The 25,168-nt window shown below is 47.6% G+C and overlaps 1 protein-coding gene across 12 annotated transcripts in view; it reads right to left on the minus strand.

Annotated features, from left to right (window-relative positions):
- The window catches only part of ARNT2 (aryl hydrocarbon receptor nuclear translocator 2), a 157,526-nt gene that overhangs the window by 22,130 nt on the left and 110,228 nt on the right, over positions 1-25,168 (minus strand). For all 12 annotated transcript variants that reach the window (XR_014777477.1, XM_084773370.1, XM_084773369.1 and 9 more), the window contains 4 exons: positions 17,306-17,382; positions 15,655-15,789; positions 13,779-13,853; positions 5,656-5,807 (listed from right to left, as the gene is read on the minus strand). Coding sequence is in view for 11 of the 12 variants with exons in the window: in XM_084773370.1 (XP_084629496.1) it covers positions 5,656-5,807; positions 13,779-13,853; positions 15,655-15,789; positions 17,306-17,382 (439 nt within the window). In the remaining variant the exon portion in view is untranslated. The remainder of the gene's footprint in view (positions 1-5,655; positions 5,808-13,778; positions 13,854-15,654; positions 15,790-17,305; positions 17,383-25,168) is intronic.

Raw genomic sequence — 25,168 nt, forward strand, 5'->3', positions numbered from 1 at the left:
GTCGGGTAGGCAGTGAGCAAAGCGGCTGGTTGTAGTGCCTGCCATGGGGGTGGGCATCTTTTCATTCCTGCCTCAGACCAAATTTTCACAGTGGCTACTTCATCTAAACGCTAAACTCTGGAGCCCAAGGCCGCAGGTAGGTCGGAGATGTTCTGCTATGGCAGAGCAGGATCTGACTTCAGGGTGGACTCCAGTGTGCTTGGCTCCTCCTCCCCTGCCAGGCTTTTCTGTTGGGGGCTGGGGAAGCAAAGGGCTGAGAGAGAAAGCTGGTGCCTCAAGTTTTAAAGTGGGGAGACTGGGTTGCTTTCAGGGAACAGTGAAGCCCATAACTCAAATGCCACAGAGAAGGTAGAATGTGAGGTCCTCAGCCCTGGGTGCCCCAGTAAAGAGCCTGTAGGAGAAGCTGCCGAGCAGCTGCTCTGGAATCCAACCCAGAGTCCATTCAGTGAACTTTGCCGAGGCAAAGAAAACAGCCATACTCAAGTCATGCCCTGATGACTCAGAACCCCCAGATTCCTGCTCTGGTGGAGCTGGGTCTCCAGGGAAGAACGGAGAAGAGTGAGGTTCTCAGACAGTAAAGGATCTGACCTTTTCCTGTGGTTACAAGAGCTCAGGAAGAAAGGCAAGGATGGAATCAAAACAAATGGAGATTTCAAAAGATGCAGACAGAGGGCTAGGATGTAGCAGAGAGTTGGGAGAGAGCTTGTCTAGTGCGCATGAAACTGTACATTCAATTTAATTCCCAGCATCGCATAGAGGTAGTCAGGTGGGCCGATGTCTGCAATCCCAGCACTAGAGATATGGAGGCAGAAGAATAGGTAGTTCAAGGTTATACTCAAGGCCAGCATGGACAACATATAACCCTTCTTTAAAAAAAAAAATCAATATAAGCATAACTATAGATGAAGAATCTGGCCTTGTTCTTACTCCATTATCTGTTGTTTCCTGTTCTCTGCATCTTGGGGAAGCACAACGGCTCACTGGCAGGCTGCTAATATCTGAACGGAAGACAGATCACCAGTACTTGGCCAACATTTTACATCTTTACAATATAAGACTATCAATTATCACATAAAGGAGAGACGAGGCTCAGCAAGTTCAAGTGGTGTTCCAAATAGAACGTGGCACAGAAGGGATTCAAATACAATTGTGCAGGGCTGTGGACTTTGTACTCTTCCCCTCTGCCCAGCGCAGAATAAACACCTTCTATATCCCTGGGCCCCTGGGGGACTCTGGACACCTGGCATTGACTTGATCAGGGCAGGGAATGGCATGACCCTCCATCTGTTCAGAGAAACTGCCCCTTGGCCTTGTGGGTCGGCTCAACAGCGGCCTGGTGAAGGCGACCATTACCTGAGAGGTCACCAAGGCCTCTACTGGAGGACAGGAGCAAGTGTGCTAGAGTCCCAGGCAGCACCTGCGGCTCTGGTTCTCAGATTCTCCTCTGAAGAAAAGGAGAGGCAGGAACCAAGAGCTCCTTGGGCTTGGAGCTGGTACCTGGAAGGGTCTTGGCCCCTCATTGGCTGGAAGGTGCCCGGCTCATAGAAAGGCATGTGAGGATGGTGCCTTTGCTTATAGACCTCACTCAAGGCTGCCTCCTAGGCATACCCCCTCAGGCTCTGGGGGCTATAATTTGCACTCTAAATTCTGCAGAGATTTCACACAACCTGTCTCCTTTAGCATCTATCCATTCTCTTCACTTTCCACCTACTACCAAGCAGGTGACTACTACACCTATCACTGAGTATGTCTGGTCATCGACAGGTTGGACTTTGGGCAAGATGGGGCTTTAAGCAGCTGTGTCTGTACTCATGCATATGGACGCATACATTTTCACCCACACATGTACACACACATGGGTGCACACATGTACATCAAGAATGTGTGTCATGAAAAACCTGAGACAACCTCAGAGTAGTGCAATTTAAATAACAGAGGCTTAGCCTCAGGATAACTGCAGGACACTCCCCTGAAGAGAGGTGGGGAATGAAGCTCCAGGAACCAGGTCAGGCAAATATGAAAAGATGGACATGACAGGCACTCAGTCGGCCCACGACTGGTCTCTCAGAGTATCAAATCCCAAACACCAAGACCTGGCACAGCTCAGAGACGTGCACCCAATGTGTTGCATCAGTCTGTTTTTCTGGGCTTCCATCTGTGTGGAAGGAACAGGAAGAAGTCAGAGGTGACAAAGAGCCTTTTCAGCAGCTTAGCACAAATGCTAAACACCCAGTGCTTGCTTAACTTCTTCAGGAAGTTGCTTTTGGATGCTCTCAGCTGAAGGCTACTGAGCTAGCAACTCCTGTTCCACCCCCACCCCGTATTGGGTGGTACAGGGCATTGGAGGATCTTTCTTTAACTAGCTGGCCTACTGCTGACAATTCGAGGAAGGGCTGGTCTATTCACACTTGTGGTCAGCACTGCCCTCTACCGTCCACAGTGAGCTTTTCAGCCTTGCCACTGAACACCTGGCTTAGAAAACTGATGCTCAGCTCCAGCTGCTTCAGGCTTGTGTGTGTGTGTGGTGGTGGTGGGGGGGGGGGGGAGGGGAGAGAAGTGGGGGGAGATGAGGGAGGGTTGTTCTGATCCACTCAAGAAGCTTCTGCGACTGACCGGCCTGAGGCAGCGGGATGATGGTCCACCCCCGAACAAAGTATTTCTGTTTTTCTGTCTTATTAACATTGCCTGAGTTTCAGAAAAGGAGGCAAACCTTCTCCGCCAGGGCCTGGCTTGCAAAGGACTTTGCTTTCAGGGCTGCCTCCTCGGGGTGTTCCCCAGGACCTGGGGGACTGGTTTACCCACTTCTTCCTCTGTATCTGCCCATTGCTTTCTGTTTCCTGTCTGCCTCTATCCAGGTGCTCATGGTTTTGAAGCCCAAGCCTTCGGTTTCCTGGGACCAGGTTCTCCCTTAAAAACAAGAGCCATGTCGGGTCATAGTGATCAGGGCATATGTACTTCACTAGCTATGACCAAACATGTGACTCTGATGGCAGAAGGTTAACAAAGACTGAAAGAGAATAGTGGTGAAAGACCTGAAGCTGCCAAAACCGCCCCCAACAAGGATCTTCAGTCAGCTCTTATCCAAATGGAGAAAGTGGCTGGGTGCCCAGCCAAGACTCAGGACTGTCACTGTAGATGGGGTGGCTCTGACATGCTATACAAGTAGCTCCATCAGTGGGGAGGACTTAGAGTTGGCACTGAGGCGCAGATGACACCCTCAAAGCTCAGGGAAGAGCCTTCCCCCCAGGGAGTAGGTAGCCTTAGAGCCCCTGTTGTGCACAGGCCTGTGTACACAACCACATGCTGTGAAGGAATAAAGGGGGAAGAGGGACAGAGAGGAAGTGGCTTTCCCTAAGATCCGAAGGTGGAAGATTCTAGAATAGTGTCCAGGACTCTGAGTCGTTGGTATGTTTGTCTATTTTCATGACTTCGTGGCTACACAGCCTGAATTAGCAGATGTGAGGCTATATTGGGAAATATAAGCTAAGGGGCCGATATCTGGCATATACAGGTACTAATCAGGTCAGGGTTGGCACTGTCCTTCTTGACTCTCTTCTGCCAAGGACCTGGCAGCCCCAGCTTGAGAGCACCTGTGAAGCCTCCTTATAGCTCTCTATACCATGAACACAGCAGGAGTCGGGTGCCCCAAGCATCTGGTTCTACTTTCATTTCTCAACCTTTCTTATTTTCATCAGACCTATGATCAGATAAGGACGTGGCACCCTTGGGTGTCTCTCTGGTCCCTCGGTAAAGGACACTCTTAACTTGACTGAAACCTCAAGACGTAGAAAAAAGATGAGATAGGATCACCTTTTGCCCAAATTTGATCTGTACCATTTACAGGTTTGACCAGCAGGTGGGGTAGGAGAAGAATCCAGTCGTATCAAGTACACAAGGAGAGAGAAGATGCCCGGATTGAGAGCTGGCCCAAGAGACAGTTGAGGGAGGAGTACTTGGGAGCAAGATGGCATGCTGGGAGCTGTTGGGCTAGTATGAGGCAGCAAGGGACTGGGACAAGCTGAATGGCAGCAGTGGCTCAGCAAGGCCAGGTGGGAAGGGATACTCTGATGGAGGGGTATGGCAGGTCTTTAGAAGGACTCCCTGGTGGCAGGAGATTGGGACAAGAAGGCCATGGGCTCAGGCCCAGCCCTGACTGAACCTGGGAAATGGAGGTTGAGAGTTCCAGTGACCATGAGTGGCGAACACAAAGGCACTCTTCAGTAAGGCCTGTCTCATTCCACATCCTTTGTCACTCAAGGCATAGCTTCCACGTGCTTTAATTCACTGGGGCACAAGACACCACTGTCCCTAACCATGGCATCAAGCTTAGCAACACATGTAGAATGACGGCTGGTTCCTCGCATGGATGTGTGGCTGGTGTAGCTGCCTCTTGCTGCCACAGCTTAGAGTCCCATGACCTTCCTCTAGTACGTTGCTGGAACAGAGTCAAGATCCAACGGATGGTTTCCCTTGAATGTGCATCACTTTCACAGCACAGTAAAGTCAAATTACAGCAAACGGAGAAGGAGGTAGACCTCTGTGACTTCCAGGCCAGCCTTGTCTACATAGTGTGTTTTAGGTTAGCCAGGGCTACAACATGGGAGACTGTCTTAAAAAAAACAAAAAACAAAAAAAACAAAACAACAACAACAACAAAAAAGAAGAAGCCTCAGAATAATGTAATGGAAGCATCTGAACTCGGATTTCATCTGTATTTCCTCCATGTTTGATCTGAAGAGACATGACCTGCCTACAGCCATGCTCACAAGGGCAGGCACTGTGTCCACACAGATCTAAGCTTAACTCCAGAAAGGGAGGGCGGGGCATGGCCAGGGGAGATGACACAGAGAAGCTTGACAAGCTGTGTTTGATTCCCCAGCACGCATGTAAACAATCCCGGCTCGGCGGTGCTCACGTGATCCCTGGGAAGCAGAGCCAGAGCCTAGCCAAACCCACGAGCTCCAGGTTCAGTGAAAGACTCCGTCGCAAAACGTTAAAAGGTGGACCAACTGAGGAGGACTTCAGCGTCAGCCTCCAGCTTCCACACACACGCACATGCCCACACGCACACAACAAGGAGGGACTGTGTCCCAGAAGAGGAAGTGAAGGGTAAGAGAGGAAGTGACTTAACTCGAGGTCACCAAACCAGGAACTGGCAGGACTAGGATGGGAACTCAGGTCTAACTGGCCAATTCCATGGATATGGAATGTGCACAAAAGGCAAGGGTCCTTTGCTCGGAGCAGCAAGGGGGAGATTCCAGGCTTGGGCGGTGTTGCTACAACAGGGTGCCTGACCTTGACCAGAGCTTCAAGAAGCCGGAGTCCACTTCTACCCACCACCTTCAGCAGGAGGAGCAGGAGACCTGGCAGAGTGGCTACCAAAACAAGATATTCAGGCGGGCACTGACAGAGCTCTTCTTGCTTGGCTCAGTGTCAGGAGGTAAAGACTGGAACGGAGACTGTGTTATCCTGACCTGAACATGGAATGGGGGTACACTACAGTAGCAGGAACCCAGAGTCTCCCCTTTCTCGCTCCTTCGCCCTGTAGGGATTTCGGGCTGCAGCTAGAGCCTGTCGGGAGAAGGGAGCCTCACGCGACGCAGTTCACATGAGACTCATGTGATTAGTCAGCGGAAGAGGGGGCTGTGCACGTACTTGACGTTGGTGTTGGTGCAGATGACGTACTCGATCTCGTCGGAGTAAGGGTTCTGGAAGGTGAAGCTGCTGGTACGGATCAACAGCCACTCCCGGTTCTTGGTGCGGAACCGATACATGACCGACAGCACTTGGCCCTTCAGCTTAACCACCTGCGAAAACATTTGGACAAGGAAGTCAGCAGGAGGCGGAAGAGGGAACAGCAAGGCAGTGTGGCCGGCTGCTGGAAAGGCCAGCCGGGCCTCAGAATGGGGAGCTGCTGCCAAATGGCAGTAAGTGGGGCTAGTAGAGGAAGTGTGACAGGTAGCAGCTAAGTTCATACTTTCATCTGCTTCCCTCTGAGACAGGGAGGACACTGCCCTTGGGTTACTCTGCCATCCCGTGTGAGAGACCAGTAACAGTCAAGGTTTCTAATCTAGTGGCTACCAATCAGATGGCGAGCACACAACAAGCACACAGTGCTGAGCGCGGAGCAGCACCACCACCCGAAGAGCTGGTTTTTTTTTTGTTTGTTTGTTTTGTTTTTCATTTTTGGCTTGGGCATTAGGGTGCTCTGGGGCCGAGTGAGAGTACTCTTAAGAATAAACTGTCTCACTGAGCTGTGCATCACGGATTTATTCTTTAGATGGACTTAATTCACATACAAGTTTTAACCTCTGTTTGACATTGTAAAATGGATTCAATAAACTCTCAGGAAGGAGGTAAAATAAAATGGTAAGTCTGCATGCATTATTTATTTGTAATGTATTGATCTGCCACTACTTTCATGTTGCAGTATGGTTTCCGGTGTGTACTTTCATGGACACCTGTGGTGTAGCCCAGCAGGGGTCTGGAAAGGTGGCTTCACTATTTACAGATGGCATTACCAGGATGCAAGGAAATTAATTAATTTGTCCAAGACCAGACAGCTCCAGTGGCAAAGAAGGACAAGAACTGTGATCTTATGTCCAAATTACAAGCTTATCTCTCTGACGACAGCTTGCTTTTTTCCTTTGTTCACTCACACAATACAAAGATATGCAAAGATACCCACCCACAGGCAGCTGGGCGCATCCAGGTGTTGGTGTCACTGAAAGAAGTGGGAGATGGAAAAGCTATAGGAATGCCTAACAGACCTAGCCTGGATGTGATTGTTGTCCCCAAGGACAAGATAAGGCAAGCAGATGTCTTCTTTGTAGGCACGCACAGCCTCAGATATTGAGAATGTTAGGTCTTCAGTCTTCCTGCATTTGACTGTAGATTGATCATTGACAAGAGGCAGGCATAGTCTGACTCCTAATATCATTGCATTTGCAGCCTGCTTCCCAGTGGTAGTTTGCAGTCTCTACCATACTGTACACGGCCTGGGGGTATGGTGAGCCTCACCTCACACAGCCCAGGCCAGTGTCTGGCGCAGAGTAGCACCTACAGCACACCTCACAAGCCGGGCTACATATCCCTGCTCATCCCAGACGGGAGCAGAAGCAGCAAGGTGACTTCTTCCATACTGCACCCTGGGGAAACCAGGCAGAACACACTTCAGAGTATCAGATAGAACCGTCTTGAGGGAATATTCGAGTGATTGAAAAAAAAAAAAAGAGGAATAAAGAAAGGAAGTTAGAAAAAGAAAAAAGAAAAAAATCAGACAGAAAGCTGGAAGAGGGTGCAGACAGAAGGAGGCTGCCTGGTGGCTGTGAGGTGAGTCTGGCCTACTCAGAGGTTGCTGCCCCGTAGACACCTGGGCCCCGTCTTAGTCACTGTTCTATTGCTGTGGACAGATACCATGGGACTTGGTAAGGGACATGTAAGGGACTTGCTTACAGTTTCAGAGGCTTAGTCTATCATCACCAGGGCAGACAGCATGACAGCCAGCAGGCATGGGGCTAGAGAAGTAGTTGAGATCTGTATCCTGATCCACAACAGAGGGGCTGGGGGAGCCAGGGAGAGGGGGAGGGAGATGGAGAGGGAGATGGAGAAGGAGAGGGGGAGGAAGAGGATGAGGGAGAGAGACTGCTTGGCTTAGGCTTTTGAAATTTCAGAGTCCAACCCTCCCCCCCCAATGACATACTTTCTCCAACAAGGCCACATCCATTCCAAAAGAGTCACACCTCCTAAACCTTCTCAAATAGTACCACTCCCTGACGACCAAGCATTCTAATGTATTAGGGTATCGGGGGCCATTCTTACTCAAATCACCAACAGTGCCCTCACTGGGACCTGCCTCATCTCTCACAGGGACCGGAAGTCAAAGCCACATTTCCTCAGCCAAAGCCACATTCCCTCAGTCAAGGCCACATTTCCTCAGTCAAGGCCACATTCCCTCAGTCAAGGCCACATTCCCTCAGTCAAGGCCACATTTCCTCAGTCAAGGCTACATTTCCTCAGTCAAGGTCACATTTCCTCAGTCAAGGCCACATTCCCTCAGTCAAGGTCACATTCCCTCAGTCAAGGTCACATTTCCTCAGTCAAGGCCACATTCCCTCAGCCAAAGCCACATTCCCTCAGTCAAGGCCACATTTCCTCAGTCAAGGCCACATTCCCTCAGTCAAGGCCACATTCCCTCAGTCAAGGCCACTTTCCCTCAGCCAAAGCCACATTCCCTCAGTCAAGGCCACATTTCCTCAGTCAAGGCCACATTCCCTCAGTCAAGGCCACATTTCCTCAGTCAAGGCCACATTCCCTCAGTCAAAGCCACATTCCCTCAGTCAAAGCCACATTCCCTCAGTCAAAGCCACATTCCCTCAGTCAAGGCCACATTCCGTCAGTCAAGGTCACATTCCCTCAGTCAAGGCCACATTCCCTCAGTCAAGGCCACATTTCCTCAGTCAAGGCCACATTCCCTCAGTCAAGGCCACATTCCCTCAGTCAAGGCCACATTCCCTCAGTCAAGGTCACATTCCCTCAGTCAAAGCCACATTCCCTCAGTCAAGGTCACATTCCCTCAGGTCAGCAGGTTGAAGAGCTCCCTTGGTGCCTACAGTATATATAGGCTCATGACCTTTGTTCTGGATGTGCGAGTCTTCTGAAAGGACTGAGAGGTTGTGAGAGTTTCACTGTTTCACAGGCCAGCAGCAGACCCTACCTGTGTACAAAGCTGGGCTATGGGGCTGCGGGTAGAGAACAGAGAATGGGGTGGTGGGGGGATGGGGGGCTGGAGTCAGCCCTGCCCCTTCAGCCCAGGAGTCACCTCAGCAGTATAACGCACATGAGGAACACGAGCTTCGGAGCTGATAAGATACCGATCAAGGCTTTGCAATCACAGGTAGGGAAATGCATGGTCTGAGCCCTTGATTTACCAACCTTAACACGCAGTTTAGAGTCCCCATTGTCAAGGTGAATGTTTTGTTCTAAAATACGTGTCACCCATCGGGGCTGGAGAGAAATGCAAATAACCATAGCCCACAGAATCTGCCAGGAACGCATAACCAAATGTCAGAGGTCGACCAGAAGGGCTGGGAGTTGGGACCTATTGTTGAGGTCCTGACCTGAGTGAAGGAGTCCAGAAGGGGAATGAAGTTGGGGTAGCAGCTGGTGGGTAGGCATGATGCTGGCAAATGGCATTGTTGGCCCTCCTCACAGAAAGCACAGCACAACAATTGTGTATAGGCCAGAGAGCCGAGAAGTGACGGGGGGGTTGAACTGTGAATGTAAGCGGGGCTGGTAATATGATCCAGGTCTAAGTCGAGAGTTGACACATCCCATTATGCTTCACTCACGTGTGGGGCTAGCAAGACAAGAGACTGCAAAGATCATTAAACCTAGCTTAGCCTGTCTCTTTATGAAAACAGCTGTCACGGGCATCATCATCGTTGCTACCGTCGGCACTGTTACAGCATTTCCCATTGCCTTCACGATCATCATAATTACTGTCTTAATGTTCTATTGCTGTGAAGAGACACTCCCACCCTGGCAGCTTATAAAGGAAAACAGTTCATTGGGCTGCTTTATAGTCAGACGTATAGTTCATTATCATCATGGCATGGAACATGGGGGCATGCAGGCAGATATGGCGCTGGAGGGTATGGGAGAGTTCTAGCTTTGGATCCGTAGGCAGCAGGCATAGAGAGAGATCCTGGGCCTGGCTTGAGCATTGGAAATCCCAAAGCCCACCTCCAGTGACATACTTCCTCCAATATGGTCGCGCCTCCTAATCCCTGTCAAACAGCGCTACTGCCTAAAGACCAAGCATTCAAATCTATGAGCCTATGGGGGCTGTTCTTACTCAAACCACCACAGACACGGTCACCATTATCACCGTCACCACCGTCACCACTATTGCAACCACCACCATCACAATCATCGTCATCATCATCACACTAATTACCATCACCACACAATCACTGTTATTACCCTCATGACATCACAATTACCAACACAATAATTACTATACCTACCGTCATTAGCATCTTAATTATTACTATTAGCATTACCACCATTACTGCCACCATCATCACTTTGACAATCACTACTAACACCATTATCACCACAATTATTACAATTACCACCATTGTCACTACCAAAATCGCCATCATAATTACTCATAATTATCACAGTCAAAGCCCTTACTATTCATGACCATCAATATCATCGTAGTCATTACCATTATTATCACTATTACCACCATCATCAACATTATTGAAGACCACCAACCATCATCATCATCATCCCCACCTGCCACCCATCCTGCCCTGGGTCATAACAACAAGACTAGGACCTTCAGCATCTCCCCCCCACATTTCTCCTGGGCTCCACTCTATTCTGTGTCACATTTGTCTATGTAAACTACATATGCCACAGGAACTCGGCAGGTTTGAAAAGAAAAAGGAATTGGACAGCTCATCTCACTCTAGTATGTAGCATCAATAACTTATACTGAGGCAGGCTACCTTATCCCTTAAAGAAAGGGAAACCAAGGCTGGGGCAGTAGAGGGGGAAGCCCTGGCTCAGGTCCAGGACACATGGGCAGCAACTGTACAGCCACAAAGACAATCCCAAGGCACACCCAGACTTGGCCAGAGTTTGTGTTCTTTGGGCACTGGCCACCAGCAACGAAGGGGGACCAATGTTGATAAAGGGAAGTGGTTTGTTCTTGAGAAAGCTGAGTCAGCCCTTGAGCTCTTGTTTTAAACAAAAGCACTGAGCTTCCCAGACAGGAAGCCCACAGAACACACACAAGTTCTGAGTTGAGTGTGGTGTCAGTGTAGCTTCCCAGGGGGCCAGGAATGTGTCTACTCCCAGAACCCCTTTCTCAGTCGGTTTGCCAAGAAGTCAAATGGAAGCGAGAAACGTCAGGTCGGCTCCTACCCTGCACCCATCCTTTCTGTTTAGACATGCTCTGTCATGATAGCTGTGGTGGTGGATGACACCCAGAACTTTCTTAACCCCATAGCTTACTAGGAAAAACATGGTGACAGTATTTATGAGGTAGGGTTGGGGATTCCATGGGAACACACCAGAAGAAGAATCTGGATAGTTACTGGAAACAGGATGACAGGCTCATCCCCAGGAGAGATTCACATCCATACACTCAGAAAGGTAAAACCAACAGAGCCCTATGCAAAGTTATCCTCATGTACACACACTTAGCAAATGTGGCACAAAGCATCCTGGGAAAGTCTTACCATTCTGATTTCACATCTTCCCCAAATGGGAGCCACCTGCTGCAAGTTCTGATCTACTGAGGCAGCTTGGTTAAAATCCACCCTCATGGAGTGGTGTGCGCAAGTACAGACAGGGTACCTGCCCACAGTAAAGCCAGGTTTCAGTGAAGGAGACCAAAAAAAGAGGAAGTGAACAAAGGAAATGGCATATGGTAAAGGAGAAACAAGGGGCAGAGGAGGATGGGACCTCTTTTTTAGTCACTGGTCAGATCTGGTGGTTTGAAAAGGATTAGTCATGAAGCACAGATGATTGTATTCCAGCCAGGGAACGGCTCAGTCACAGTGAAAGGATGGGAAACAGAGAAGCCAGGTATGGCGGCACACATCTTTTTTTTTTTTTTTTTTTTAAGATTTATTATGTATACTGTGTTTTGCCTGCATGTACACCTGCACACCAGAAGATCTCATTATAGGTTGTTGTGACCTACCATGTGTTTGCTAGGAATTGAACTCAGGACCTTTGGAAGAGCAGCCAGTTGCTCTTAACCTCTGAGCCATCTCTCCAGCCCACACATCTTTAACCCCAGCACTTAGGGAGGCAAGGGCAGGTGGATGCTGTGAGTTTGAGACCAGCCTGGTCTACAAAGACAGCCCCCAGGACAGCCAAGGCGACACAGAGAATTCCTATCTTGAAGCTCCCCCCCAACTCCAAACAAAAACAAAAACCCGAGAGAAGGCCAACGTGACTGAGGAGTACTGTCCAATGGAGGATGGAATGGGACCAGGCTTACATGGAGCCAGAAGCTATGGGAAGAAACTTGCATTAAACTCTGGGTACATGGACCATTGTTGGCAAGTTTTAATGAAAAAAAAAAAAGCGACTAAATCTAGTTTGTATTTTTACAAAGACTTGGAGTGGAATGACAGAGGCCGAGACACAGCAAGGGACACACCTGCGACAGTCAGATGGGGGTGGGGTGGGGTACATCATTCTTGTGAAGGTGGTCCAGGAGTGCCCGTCATGTGGTCAGTGCCTAAGAGATTATGACCTTTGACCCGAGCAACTGGCTGGGAGTTAGCGTGAGGAAGACACAGCATGCTGGGTCTGGAGAACCCTGGGTCCTCAACTGGAGAGGTAAAGAGCTGCCTGGAAGAAGGCAAGCATGAGGCCAGAAGACAAGAGGCCATGGGGCATCCAGTGCTGGTGTCGGGCCCGCTCATCACTGCTGCAGAAGCATGTAAGGAAGCAAACCAAACAGGGGCTAGGAAGTGGAAGGGAAACCAGGAGCAGGAAGGAAACTGGGAAGAGTGCCACCGGAAGACCGGAAGTGAGAACAAGGAGGAAGGGGGCCCCCACAGTGCTGCCCACGTGGATATGAAGCTAGAAGGCAAGGTCTCTGCAGAAGGGGAAGCCTTCCGCTGGCTGGGCCTGAGGCCCTTACAAAGCAAATGCTAAACTAAGCCCATATGCCAATGGATGACAACAGATTGCTCCTCTTGAAAAGTGATCCACGGGTCTCTTTCCTTATGTCCATTTCCCCCTTTTCCTGGAGTATGTCAGAGTCTGGTGGAAAGAGTTCTCCCGTCCTCCCAGGACGACTCAGGAGCCGCCAGGCCTCATTCTCAATCAGCTCCACCTCACCCAAATGTGATACTCTGGCCCTTTGCTTCAGTGAGCCTCCCCTGTTCCCTGCCCCAACTCTAGGAACCAGCAGATCTTCCTCCTGTGACCCATGCTATGGGTGCCTGCCAGAGTATGTGCTCAGTAAGTAGAAATGTTGTACAGAGTGCCACTATTGTGGTGGCCATGCTGCCGGGCTGCCTCTCCCTCACTATGCCTGTCTGAGCGATGCTGTCTTTAAGTTGCCTCCCATGTCCAATTCCCTATAAGGCTCTGGGACCCATCGCTCACTTTAACGGTCTTCTGACTTATCCTTGTTTTCTTTTATTTGCATATCTGGGCTTCCCAAATGGCTCTTCAAAGCACTGTTCTGCTTATACTCAATGGAATTGCAACTTACCTTTATGTGGCCTAGGAGAGAACTGAGGCCCTACAGCATGGCACAAGGGGCTTTAGATCTGGCCTGTCTGGTCTCGTTGCCAGCCAGTTCCTCCTTGACAGGCCTAGGAGTTGTCGAAGATCTTTCTAGTTGGCCACATCAGTATGTCTGGCACTGGCCACTCTCTCTAGTATGTTCTCTCATTTCTTTTGTTTTCTCCCTTCACAATTCACGTCGGTTGATCCCTGCCCTGGGAGCTGGCTCTTCTCTCAAGCCACCCTCTATAGCCTTGGTGCTTGGGGAGACTATTCAGAGCCTGTCCTCCACTTCTGCCACATAGCAATGACTTCCTCATGTATCTTACCCTCATGCTTGAAATCTTACCCAGAATGGCTGGCTAACACCATGGTACAGCGCTCCAGCTTGGTGGCTCACAGTAGGCCTTCATCTCTCTAGCCATCCCAGCTTGATGGCTCACAGTAGGCCTCTAGCCATCCCCCCAGGTACCTCACTCAGCGGCAGCAGAAACGGCCATGAGCAATACCTGCTGGAAGCTCTCCCGTAGGTGGCTCTGATCCTCAGGGTGGCAGAATTCCAAAATATCCTTTCCCAGAAGGTCCTAAAAGGGACAGAGAGCTTAAATGACCCCAAGTCCAGTCTCTAGCTCTTACCCCTACCCTGAGACAAAGGTGTCTCCACCTTAGTCTTAAACATAAAATGGTCTTCCTCCTCCTGTCTGCTGAGGAGTTAGTTGGTTTCCTTGCATCCATTCTAAATTCCCCTGGCTCAGTCCTCACTTATTTCTAATTTTACTTGGGCGCCAGATCAGCAGCTTCACAACACAACTTTATTTCTGTTTGCCTTGGAGAGGCAAACTGCAATCAACATATTTTTAAAAAAACATCCAGAGAAAGCTCAAGGACAGCCACGCTGCCTACGAAAACTAAAACTGTTTAAGTATGGAAACCAGTGGCTGAATGAGGCTATAATAACTGTGCTTGCCTCAAGCCTGCTCATTATTGACTTTCATTAGTCCGAGTGTTGTCTGAAAGATCCAGCCTTCATTTAGAACTTGTGTGTGTGTTTAACAGTGAATAGGAACAGAATAAAAAAAAAATCAAAGGGCAATTTTGAGCATGCACTGGGGAAGTGTCTTTAATAGCAGAAGAGGAGAGCATCCGCACACGGTGCTTGAAGTGAGCTGACTCAGCAGCAAAGGGCAGTTCCTATGCCCCAGGAGTGCACAGACCCTCAGGGGAGCTGCTGCCGGATGCATGGGTCTGTCCAGAAATGCACTGCTGTCAGTGGTCACCAACTTTCACCTTATTCTATCTGAGAGGTCACAGTTTGCATGAATCTAGCTTCAGAATTATAGAAAGGCTCTAATAGTTCTGCTTTGGACTGTTACTAGCTCTAAAGTCTACACACAGGGCGGATTCCAGCATGAACAAAAAGTTAAAGTAAGTAAAATAAAAACACACATGCAATTACGATAGCTCACATCCCAAAGCTTCCCAAAGTCTGTTCCTTAGAACAAAGAGCCATGCCTTTCTTTTTTCTTTTAATGATTTCTATTTTTAAAAAACTCTATAGAAAAGGTAAAAGGATATATATATATATATATAAACACCTGCATATCCATTGCATTGATTCAATTGTCAATAGGTTACTGATATTTTATTTTTTTCTTTATAGATGTCTACACACAAATGCAAACAAGAAATTGTGTGTGTGATCTCTTGACAATAAGTTGCAGATCCTGTAACACTTTTCCATAAAGTCTTTTAGCATTAATATAATAATGTCTCATCACACTACAAACCCAAAACACGATTCATCTAAGAAATCAATACTCATTCGATAACATTTCCATACTCCCCACACTTGTCCCCTAAGTGTCTCCTCTGGTGGAGGTACTTAGGCTTAGGACACTTGTCCCCTAAGTGTCTCCTCAGGTGGAGGTCCTTAGGCTTAGGATATGGCTCATGCTTCTGCACTACATGTGGTGTGGTTCCTTGCTTCACCTGGGTGGCTCATGTCTTTCTGTGTTTCTCACGTCAGTGATTTGTAGAAAGGATCTTGAAGATACGCCCCAAAGGACAAGGCAACATCCCTTGGGTATCTTGACAGACATCAGACACAGACAAGCTTTGTAATTAAGATAAACTGATGTTAACTCTCCATCCTTTGTGAAAACTCAGCTGGATCAACAGAGAGGCTAGGACACTGAAAGCAGTGTTGCCTTCCAATGAACAGCTGGGCTTGTGAAGGATGTCAGCATCACTAAGCAGGGAATCTGGACTCTTATGTCATTCCTCCCTGATGTCATCGTGCTGAACCTTGAACAAGTAAAGAGACACACATTTTGAGTGAAGTTATGCCTTTCACTAGCTATCAGGAGCTTAGGGCTAGCCACTGACCTGGGGCTGGTAGCCAATCACACTGATGCATCTTGGGTCCACAAATGTGATGATCCCGTCAGAGTTATGGCGGGACAGGAACTCTGTGGGCACTGACATGCCGCTCATGTCCATGCACACGGGAGAGCTGGTCACCTGGATGGAGGGTTGATAAAGACGCAGTTAGGGACACGGCAAGAACCCACACAGCTCAAGTCCACACATCTTTCTGTGTCACTGGAAGAGTGAGGGTGAGGGATTTGATTCATGCTTGGCCACTTTCTTTCTCAGCATTTGCTTCCTTGTTAGTTAGTGGGAATAATGAACACTTACAACAAGTTCTAATGCCATGGGGCACTTGTGATGGCAAAAGAGATATTGGCCCCTCTGCTGGCAAATGGTTGATGGCAGCAGACGTTCCCTTCTCCCTCTCTCTCATGTTCTCCTCTGCAACCGGTGTAGAGACTTGAAAAGTATGTATTTCCGGACTGAAGTCACCCGAGGACTCTTATTTCACACACCAGTGAAGAAGATCCAATGTTTGTTTTATGTGAATGAAATTACTTTATTTGTTTGTTTGAAAATGGTCAGACTTAGAAGGAGCCAAGGACGTGTACTGTGAGCCTTCTGGAGTCTGTCAGCTGTGCCTCCTGTTGTCAATGTGGAAAACACCCTAAATGCCAGTGGAAGAATGAATGAGCCAACAGACTGAGTGGCTACTGTATATCAGATATCAAATAAATTAAAACATTTAAAGCTTCATTTATTTACTTACGTGTGTATGAGTGTTTTGCCTGCATATATGTTTGTATATCACTTGTGTGCTTGGGACTGGAGTTGCAGGCAGTTGTGAGCTGCCATGTAGGTGCTGGGACTTGAACCTGGGTCCTCTGGAATAGCATTCGATTCTCTTAACACAGAGCCATCTCTCCAGCCTCAAGTAAATTAAATTTTAACAAGACAGGATCCCTAAACCAGAGGACCCAGTAAGGCACAAGCATGCCCTCGGTTACCCCCAGCAAACAGTGTGTGGGGGTGAAATGCTACTGTGTTATGAGAGAACACAGTAGCGAGCGACAGTGTTAACTAAGGGGACCGGCAGTCATTTCGTTAGGTCTTCAGGGATGAAGAAAGCACACAGGGATGTAGGAAGTACAGAGAAGGAATTCTGAAAGCAGAAGGGCAACTAAGAAACAGAAGGTAGAAGAAACAGCTTGAAAATACCCACAGAGGTGGGGAGCCACGTGGTGGCCTCATAAGAAGGGGATGGTGTGGATTAGTAAGAGGATGTGGTGAGATGGGAAGGAGACAAGGAGAGCAGGGTGGAACGGTGAGTTTGGACTTTATTCCACAAGGCCCTTGGGAGACGTTAACGGTGGTTAGTATGGATGTAACTTCCAGAAGAACTAACTGCTGTGGGTGGGAGAGAGGTCCATTAACCCTCAGCACAGAAAGGTCTCCGTGGTGTATCCCTCATGGTACCTTTTTTTTTTTTTTTTTTGATTCAGGCTTAGCCTTATTCTTGACCCAGAGTGAGACACATAACCCCACAAATACTGAGCACACAGGAGTTCCAAATGAAGGGGCATTCAAACTCAGTCTCTTGTCCTGTCTAGTAGTAACAAGCCCTCATCGAAGATTAAAGAGAAAGGCTTTTTTTTTTTTTGCTTACCTGGAGCCTCCCGATTGCCACAAGGCAATATTTACTGCCTTGTCCTACATCAGCGTCTTCTTCGGGTATGGTCATTCCTGAAATGAGATATGCCAGCATCATCAACACACCCGAAGTTACTGGCTAAGTGGGGAGAACACCCACCACTTCATTCATGCAACTGAAAATACAGATCCAATGCTGCCACTCAGCGCTGGGAAGCTAGCCAGCGACTCAGCAGCCCCACACTGCTTCCTGTTCCTCTCTGCCTGACAGTGTGAGTGATGAGGTATTTTCGGTGCTGTGATTTCATGGTACATCACCATCTGCATCCGTGGATGACACAGAGGCAGTGAAGGAGAGTAAGATGAAAGTCACTCATCTCTACATATGCACAATTTCACTGAGCGAAACACCAGTCAGAAGCCTAGATAGGTCTTGTTGATCATGCAAACAATTCACTTTTCTGTTGACAGAGAATCAAAGACCATCAGAGCTGGTGCACAACTTGTTGTTGTTTTCTGTTGTTGTTGGTTTTTTTTGTTTGTTTGTTTGTGGCAAGGCCTCACTATGCAGCCTTGGCTGTCCTGGACCTTGCTATGTAAACCAGACTGGCCTCAAATTTACAGAGATGCTTCTGTCTCTGCTTCCTGAGTGTTGAGATTAAAGTCATGAACCACCATGTCTGTTGGTGCACACTTGTAATCCCAGCAAAGAAGCAAAGATAAACAGATCCTTGGGGCTTGCTACCTATCTAGCCAGCTTAGATTACTTGGTGAGTTCTAGGCCACTGAATGACTCTGTCATAAACAAACAAACAAACAAACAAACAAAGTGAATGACACCCAGAGAACAACACCTGAAATGGCCTTTTGGCCTCCACATGTACTTACATACATGTGTACAAACATGTTCCTGTATATACATAAACATACATAAATGCAGACACGCATGGTACATCTTGGAAACCCTCCAGATTTGTTGACAGAACTAGTTCTTCCCCAGTTTCTTTTCATGACTACACCATACACAGTTGTGCTGATGGCGCCGTGTTTATCTAACCTTCCTTCAGGGGTGAATGGTGAGGTCTTTTCGGTGCTGTGCAGTTAGAAGCAACGGGCATTCTAGCACGCATGCATTTTTTTTTTTTTAAATCGCTGGAGTTGTACCTGGAGGGTGGCAGGTCTCTAGAAGTGGGATTGCTGGGTCAAATAAAGCTTTGTTAAACTCTTTCCAGAAGGACTGCACCAGTTTGCATTCCAGCCACTGATGTCTGAAAGTCTGTTTCTGTGTGTTCTTGGCCCACAAAATGTGCCAGTTTGTCAGTGTGACAGGTAAGAATAGATGTCTTAGTTTGCATTTCTGTAATTGTAGATGTATCTGAACATCTCTTTATGTTTGGAACTGCTTGTACAGGTTTGAGTTTTAATGAATTGTCCATTCATGTTCTTCCTCATTGTTCTGTTGGGGTTTTGGTTACCTCATCTCCCAATGTTGTTTTTGAGACAGGTTTCCTATATCCCAGGATGGCCTTCAACTTGGGATGTAGCTGAGGATGACCTTGAACTTCTTATCTGGTCTTCACTTCCCAAAAGATAGGATTATGGCTCTGCACTGCCATGCTAGGTCTCACATTTACAGGGTTGTCTCTGTAGAGGGAGATGCTGTAAATATGTTCTCCTACATGGTCTTTTGTCTTCTAGCTTTGATTACAATAATAAGTCTGAGCCACAGTTAGAAAGCCATTTCTTACATAGAGATTAAAAAAGATTCCTCCTTGTTTCCTTTTGGTGCTTTCCTGGCCTCAACTTTTACATTGAGATGTCTCAGCACTCAATTACTCTTGTGTAAGGGATGAGATACATATTCATGTTTGTCTTTAAATATGTGACTCTTCAGCTTTCCCACTGATATTTGTTTAAAGCACAGTGGTCTGAGAGGCTATTTTCATCTTGTAATAAATCTCCATGCATGTGTGGGTCTAATTTGGACTTCGCTTTACATTCTACCAGTCAGTAATCCATCCCAGCCCCAGTGCCATACTACCTGAGTTCCAGAGATACTACTGTGCGTTCTACTGTCTGATAGCGCTTTCCCTGAAGGGCCTTCTGTCTCCCTCCCCCGCCCTCCTCTCTCCTTCTTACTTCTTTCATTCTTTCCCTCCTTCCTGGCTCCTATTTAATGTAGTTTTCCACATGAAACTTAGTATCAACTTACCTAACTTCATAAAATGGTTTGATGGCATTGCTAATAGGTTTGATTAAATTTATAATTTACCCTCAGGAGAACTGACAGTCTTTGAAGTTCATCCTCCCCAAGCATAGGCAAAGGGTTTTTTTTTAAAGATTTATTTATTTATTTATTTATTTATTTATTATGTATACAATGTTTTGCTTGCATGTACCCTGCAGGGCAGAAGAGGGCACCAGATTTCATTATAGATGGTTATGAACCACCATGTGGTTGCTGGGAATTGAACTCAGGACCTCTGGAAGAGCAGTGCTCTTAACCACGGAGCCATCTCTCCAGCCCTAGGCAAAGGTTTTAAGCATGTATTTAATCCTGTTTTTATTTTCAGAAATGTTCAAAATACTTCTATATACCTGTACTTTTACAACTGTTAAAATTATTCCCTCATTCACGTTGGGATGTCATCTGGCATTGCCATTGTGCCTGTCTTGTTTAGGTGATCATATTGTCAATATTTGGTGGGTGTAAAATGAAAACAAAGCAGTTTCCACTAGATGAGGCCATCCCTGCACTTTCTCCCACTTTCTGAGAAGACTTAAACTTTGGAACTAGCTTATCACTACCCTTCTGGATACTGGGTAATTATAAAAATGATGTAAGTCTGAGATGCTCCTAGCAGAGAAGCCAATGAGGATGTTGTCCTGGGTGAGGACTGTTGTATATCATTCATTGCCAGGACAAGTATTTCTGAGCTCTACCCTTACCTCGTGTGGGCTTAATAAAGTACTCATTGGGGAAAAAAGATTTCAAGAGTGCAACTCCCTGTCATAGACAGAAGGCACTATTGCATAGCAGATATCCTGGTTCTTATCATCTCTTCCCCCCCCCTCCCCTTTTCTGCAATGCTCCTTGAGCCTTAGGTATCGGAGACAGGTTATAGATGTAGCAATTGGAGATGAACACCCCATACTCAATTGTTTTCTGCACTTCGACAAGTTGTAGATTTCTGTGATGGTCTCTGTCTGCTGCAAAAACAAAGCAAAGCCAAGCAAAACATTTCATCGATGAAGGGCTGGAGACACATTTACCTGGGAATATAAAGATAGATATTTAGAATGAAGTTGAGAATTCTATTGTTTAGCAACATGGCAGTAGTGCGTTCTCCTCTAGGGCCCATGGCTCCATCAGGCCCATGTAGCTGGCTAGATTTAAAGGACCAGGCATGAATTCCCTGCTATTGAATGGGCCTTATGTCCACCTAAGTGGCTGTTGGTCACTCCCAAAATGCAAGTACCACAACTGCATCTTTGGATATAGGTTGTATCTTCTTGTGACAGTCATAGTTACAGTTTGTAGGACTTTAAAATACTTCTCAGAGGAGGCTTTCAGATCACTTCCAGCTCGATTCCTCCAAGTCCTGAGTCTTCTGCAAGAAGTTCTTAGCGTCATATCCTGGGCGCAAGCAAGGCCAATAGCCTATACCATTTTGGAATTCTTTTGGATTTCCCTGACTAATAATTCAAAGGGTTTCCATGCTTGGCACTGCTTTTCTTTGTTTGTTTGTTTGTTTCTTTGTTTTGTGTTACAAACAGATGTAAAATTGTTATAAGTCCAAATGCAGAGGGTCCAGGTCAAGGGAAACGCAATGGCTGGGGAAAGGTTGTTGCTGACAGATAAGGCAGAGCTCCTTGGGTTCATCAGAATCAGATGAATATACATACATGGCGAGATCAGCAGAGATGGGAGGACAGGCTCCTGTGGCTGCAGGTGGCACAGAGCTCGGGGGAGGGGGGAAGGGGAGGGAGAATATAATACAGTGAGGGGTCTGGGGTAGATACATTTCATCTTCTAAGCCAGCAGCTGAATACTTTATGCACCCCTGTAGATGGAAGGCCTCTCCACCGGGAATGGCAGGCCCGCAGTCTCAGCTAAGGAGAACACGTCTGTTTACAGGCCCAGCAGACATCCCATGGGCCCTCACTGGAGCCTAGGCCTTTCAGTCTTATGCCAACAGACACTGCTTTGCCTCTCTTGATTGTACAATATACTGGCAGGCTTTGCAGTTTACCTTTATAGACCATACAAGATGGAATGACGGTTTGTGATTGGATCAGGTCAGCAGAAAAGTAATACAAGCAAAGAGATGAAGGATCAGCCACCAGAGAATTCTTAGGAGAAAAAAAAAGAGAGCTGAAAAACAAAACAAAACAAAACAAAACAAAACAAAAATTCAACAGCACAGCATCCTCAAGGCCAGGCCATTAAAACTCTTTATACTTGAGGCCCAAGGGAGGACATCTGAGTTGCAAGCTCTGCGTGACCTAAAGAGGAAAAGCAGAGGTGCAGTTTTGCATCTAAGCAGACAAAACATTCTGTGGGCTGGAAAACAGCATGAAGGAGAGTCAAAGGCAAACTCAGGCTAGAAGGAAATGTTAGCAGTGCACCTAGTGATCAGGATGCAACGGTACCAAGGTCTCCTAGAAGAACACAGGAAAGGCACAAATCATCCCAGAGGAAAAAAAGAGTGCACGCCACGAACAAGCACTTCAGAGGGAAACATCCACAATGTTTGTGTGCCCCAAAAGGACACGGAATTTCACTACAAAAGAACATTTCATTGATAACGTCACATCTCTTCTGAGTTTATGCCAAATATCAGACTGGTGCAGCTTATAGGATGATGAAAACTTCCCAGGGCTGTTAGGAGGTGGGAAAAGGACAGGTCACAGTGCTTAAGCTCCTTCTGCAGGGTACTTTGGTGGTAGCTCTCTCAGGGAAAGCTGAGAGGGGTTTCTGCTACTGTTGATGGGATGCTCATAGGAGCGCAGTGAGTTTCACTAGCTTCTCCCCTCACTGGTCAGCCACCTGCCTAAGAGGATTATCAGAGCTCCCATCACCATGCTCTGCTTAGATGCTCGTGGTCCACTGGTACTCCTTGTCCTTGGACATGAGGCTCTGGTCATCTGCTCTCTTACTGTGGCCCCACGTCCTGTTCCATTGTCCCCTCTCACCACCATGGCATGTACTTTCAATGTCCAGCGGGACTGGCCTCCACTGCCCTGCTCCCCTCTCCCAAACCAATGATGCTGGAGCTGGAACTACCTCCTTCTGCTCCACCCGGGGAATGATGATCTTCCTACTGAAAGGCCCTGACCTTGCCAGCTGACCTGCAGGTTCTGTGATATCTCCTGTTCCATGGTACCTCCTTCATCGTGACAGCTGGCCCCAACAATGGGCCCTCGTTTCTCCAGCAACCTACTTTCCAGCTCTCCTATTCTGGGGCTGCTTTAAGACAACTATCTAATGTCTGAGGCACAAAAGTCTCTTTTCCTTTCAAACACTTCCCAACATCCACTTCCCAATCTCTCCTCTTGCCCTGGCTTTAGACAGCTACCATACAGCCATGTGCATCTTGGCTTTGACTATGTCCGAATGTTCTTATTTTTAATATCAAAACTTTTGTGGGTTAGCAATTCACACCGCCTCCCTCAGTGCCATTTATGAAAATGATGCTAGTGTTTGCTCCTGTGATAGCTTCTCAAGATCTGATGGTGTCCTGCTCATCAGAAGAAGGCGACTGTGAGGAGTGTGTGACAGGGAGACCAGAGCTTCCTGGAAGGAGATGCGATGATTTTTTTATTTTTTTTTTGCTGCAGGTATCTTCCTGCCTCTTCCTGCAGCCTCTGGTCACTTACAATGACCTTCTGGAATGTGATACACAGTCTGAGCACACAGAGTTAGCAACTGCATCCACTGGAGATATTTATCAGACTTCATTAGATGAGCCTTGAGAGTTGTTCTTCCTTTGTAAAGGCACAAACATCCATTTTTAAAACAATGGTGAAAAGATTCTCTTTGGATGTTAGAGACATAGACAGCCTCTCAGGGGGCCTAATGAACAACCTATTGAAGGGCAAAACTGGCTCCAGGAAAAGATTCTTCAAGGAAAATGGCTATTGGGTTTGGTACTACATAGTTGGAAGGAAGATGTCCCTATGTGCAATGTCATTAATGGTCATTAATAATGGACTTTAGCTCTGGGGTAACCAGGACTATCCTGAATCAAGACTTCCAACTCCAACATTGATGACAAAAGCCTGTGGCCCTCTGAAGTTCAAAAACCAATGAGTCACCCTTATCATGTGACATGATACCCTTATTCTACAGCGCCTCTGTAGGCATTTGGTGGGGGAAATGTATATGAAGCATGAGCATTGTGCATGGCACAGAGACTCAACATACCTAGTGTGGTGGTTTGAATGAAGATGGCTTCATAGGCTCATAGGGAGTGGCACTACTGAAGGTGTGGCCCTGTTAGAGGAAGTGTGTCACTAGGAGTGAACTCTGGGGTTTCAGTGCACAAGCCAGGCCCAGTGTCACTTCTTCTGTTGCCTGGAGGTTCAGATGCAGAACTCTGAGCTACCTCTTCTGCACCCACCATGACCATAACGGACTAAGCTGCTGAACTCTACTCCAGCCAGCCTCCAGTCGAACATTTCCTTTATAAGAGTTGCCATGGGCACAGAGTCTCTTCACAGCAACAGACCCTCTAACTGAGACACCTAGTGTCCTCATTTGCTTCTGTTGTGATAAACAGCATGATCAAAAGCAATGTGGGGAGGAAAGGATCGTTTTGGCTTACAGATCAGCATCCAGCATCAGGGGAAACCAAGGCAGGAACCTAGAGTAAGGAACTGAAGCAGAGGCCCTGGAGGAGTGCTGCTCACTGGTTAGCTCCCTGTGGATTATGCAGCCAGCCTGCTTTCTTATGCAGCCAGGACCCCATCAGCTATGCCACCTGCGGCACTGGCAGAGGAGGTATGGGTCATCCTGGGATCTGAGTCAGCTCTCCCTGTACTGATCTCTGCCTAGATGCAGGGCTCAACGATGCTTGGGAAGGATCTAAGATCCTGCTTCTTCAGGACGGGAGGCGCTGGCTTGTGATGCTGCCCCAGGCTCTGGGGCTGTGGTTAGTGACATTCTGTAGGCGCAGGCACTAAGAAGGAGCCTGACACTGCTGCAGGGGAAGCAGCACCTGTTCTTACTCTTCAGAGTTCACCAGGTTGATGGGGGAAAACACACCCAGCTCATTCCAATGCCAAGTGCTTAACAGTGTCATGGGGAGCAGAGCCCTGCCTGGAGGAGGACCACGGGGCCACCTCTGGGTGCCAGAGAAGGTGAAGAGAAGGCAGGAGGGAGGGCATCCTGGCAGGAAGTACAAAGTGTTCTAGCAGATTTTAGTGATTTCCCGTAATCAGTGCCACAAGCTCATGTCGCCCCATATTAAACGACATCGCCCTCCTTGGAACACGCCTTCCCTCCCACCAGCTACAACCAATCTGGGGAATATAAACAACATAAATGAGCCGAAGCAGAAAACTGCTGTTGGGAAGGGAAGTCAGCACTGCTCAGGGAGGCTTCTTCATTCCTCACCAAAGATTACAGGAACCCGGCGTAGACACGTGGAAAGTGGGGCTGTTTCTCTCAGTCCCTCTGGAAAGAGGTTGTCCTTGGCCTCCCACTTCCTCATGCAAATTAAGACATATTTTTACATTTTATAAAACAAAAGGCGGGGGAGGGGACAACTGTCTTCTGGCTGCAGGCATCCCGGGGCACTTGCTCACAGCACACTGCCAAAGCCTTCCCAGAGGAACATTTGTAAACTTTAGGAAAAATGTATTTTTTGCAAAAACA

The sequence above is a fragment of the Acomys minous genome (assembly GCF_964271855.1).
Source record: "Acomys minous genome assembly, chromosome: 2".
Lineage (NCBI taxonomy): Eukaryota > Metazoa > Chordata > Mammalia > Rodentia > Muridae > Acomys > Acomys minous.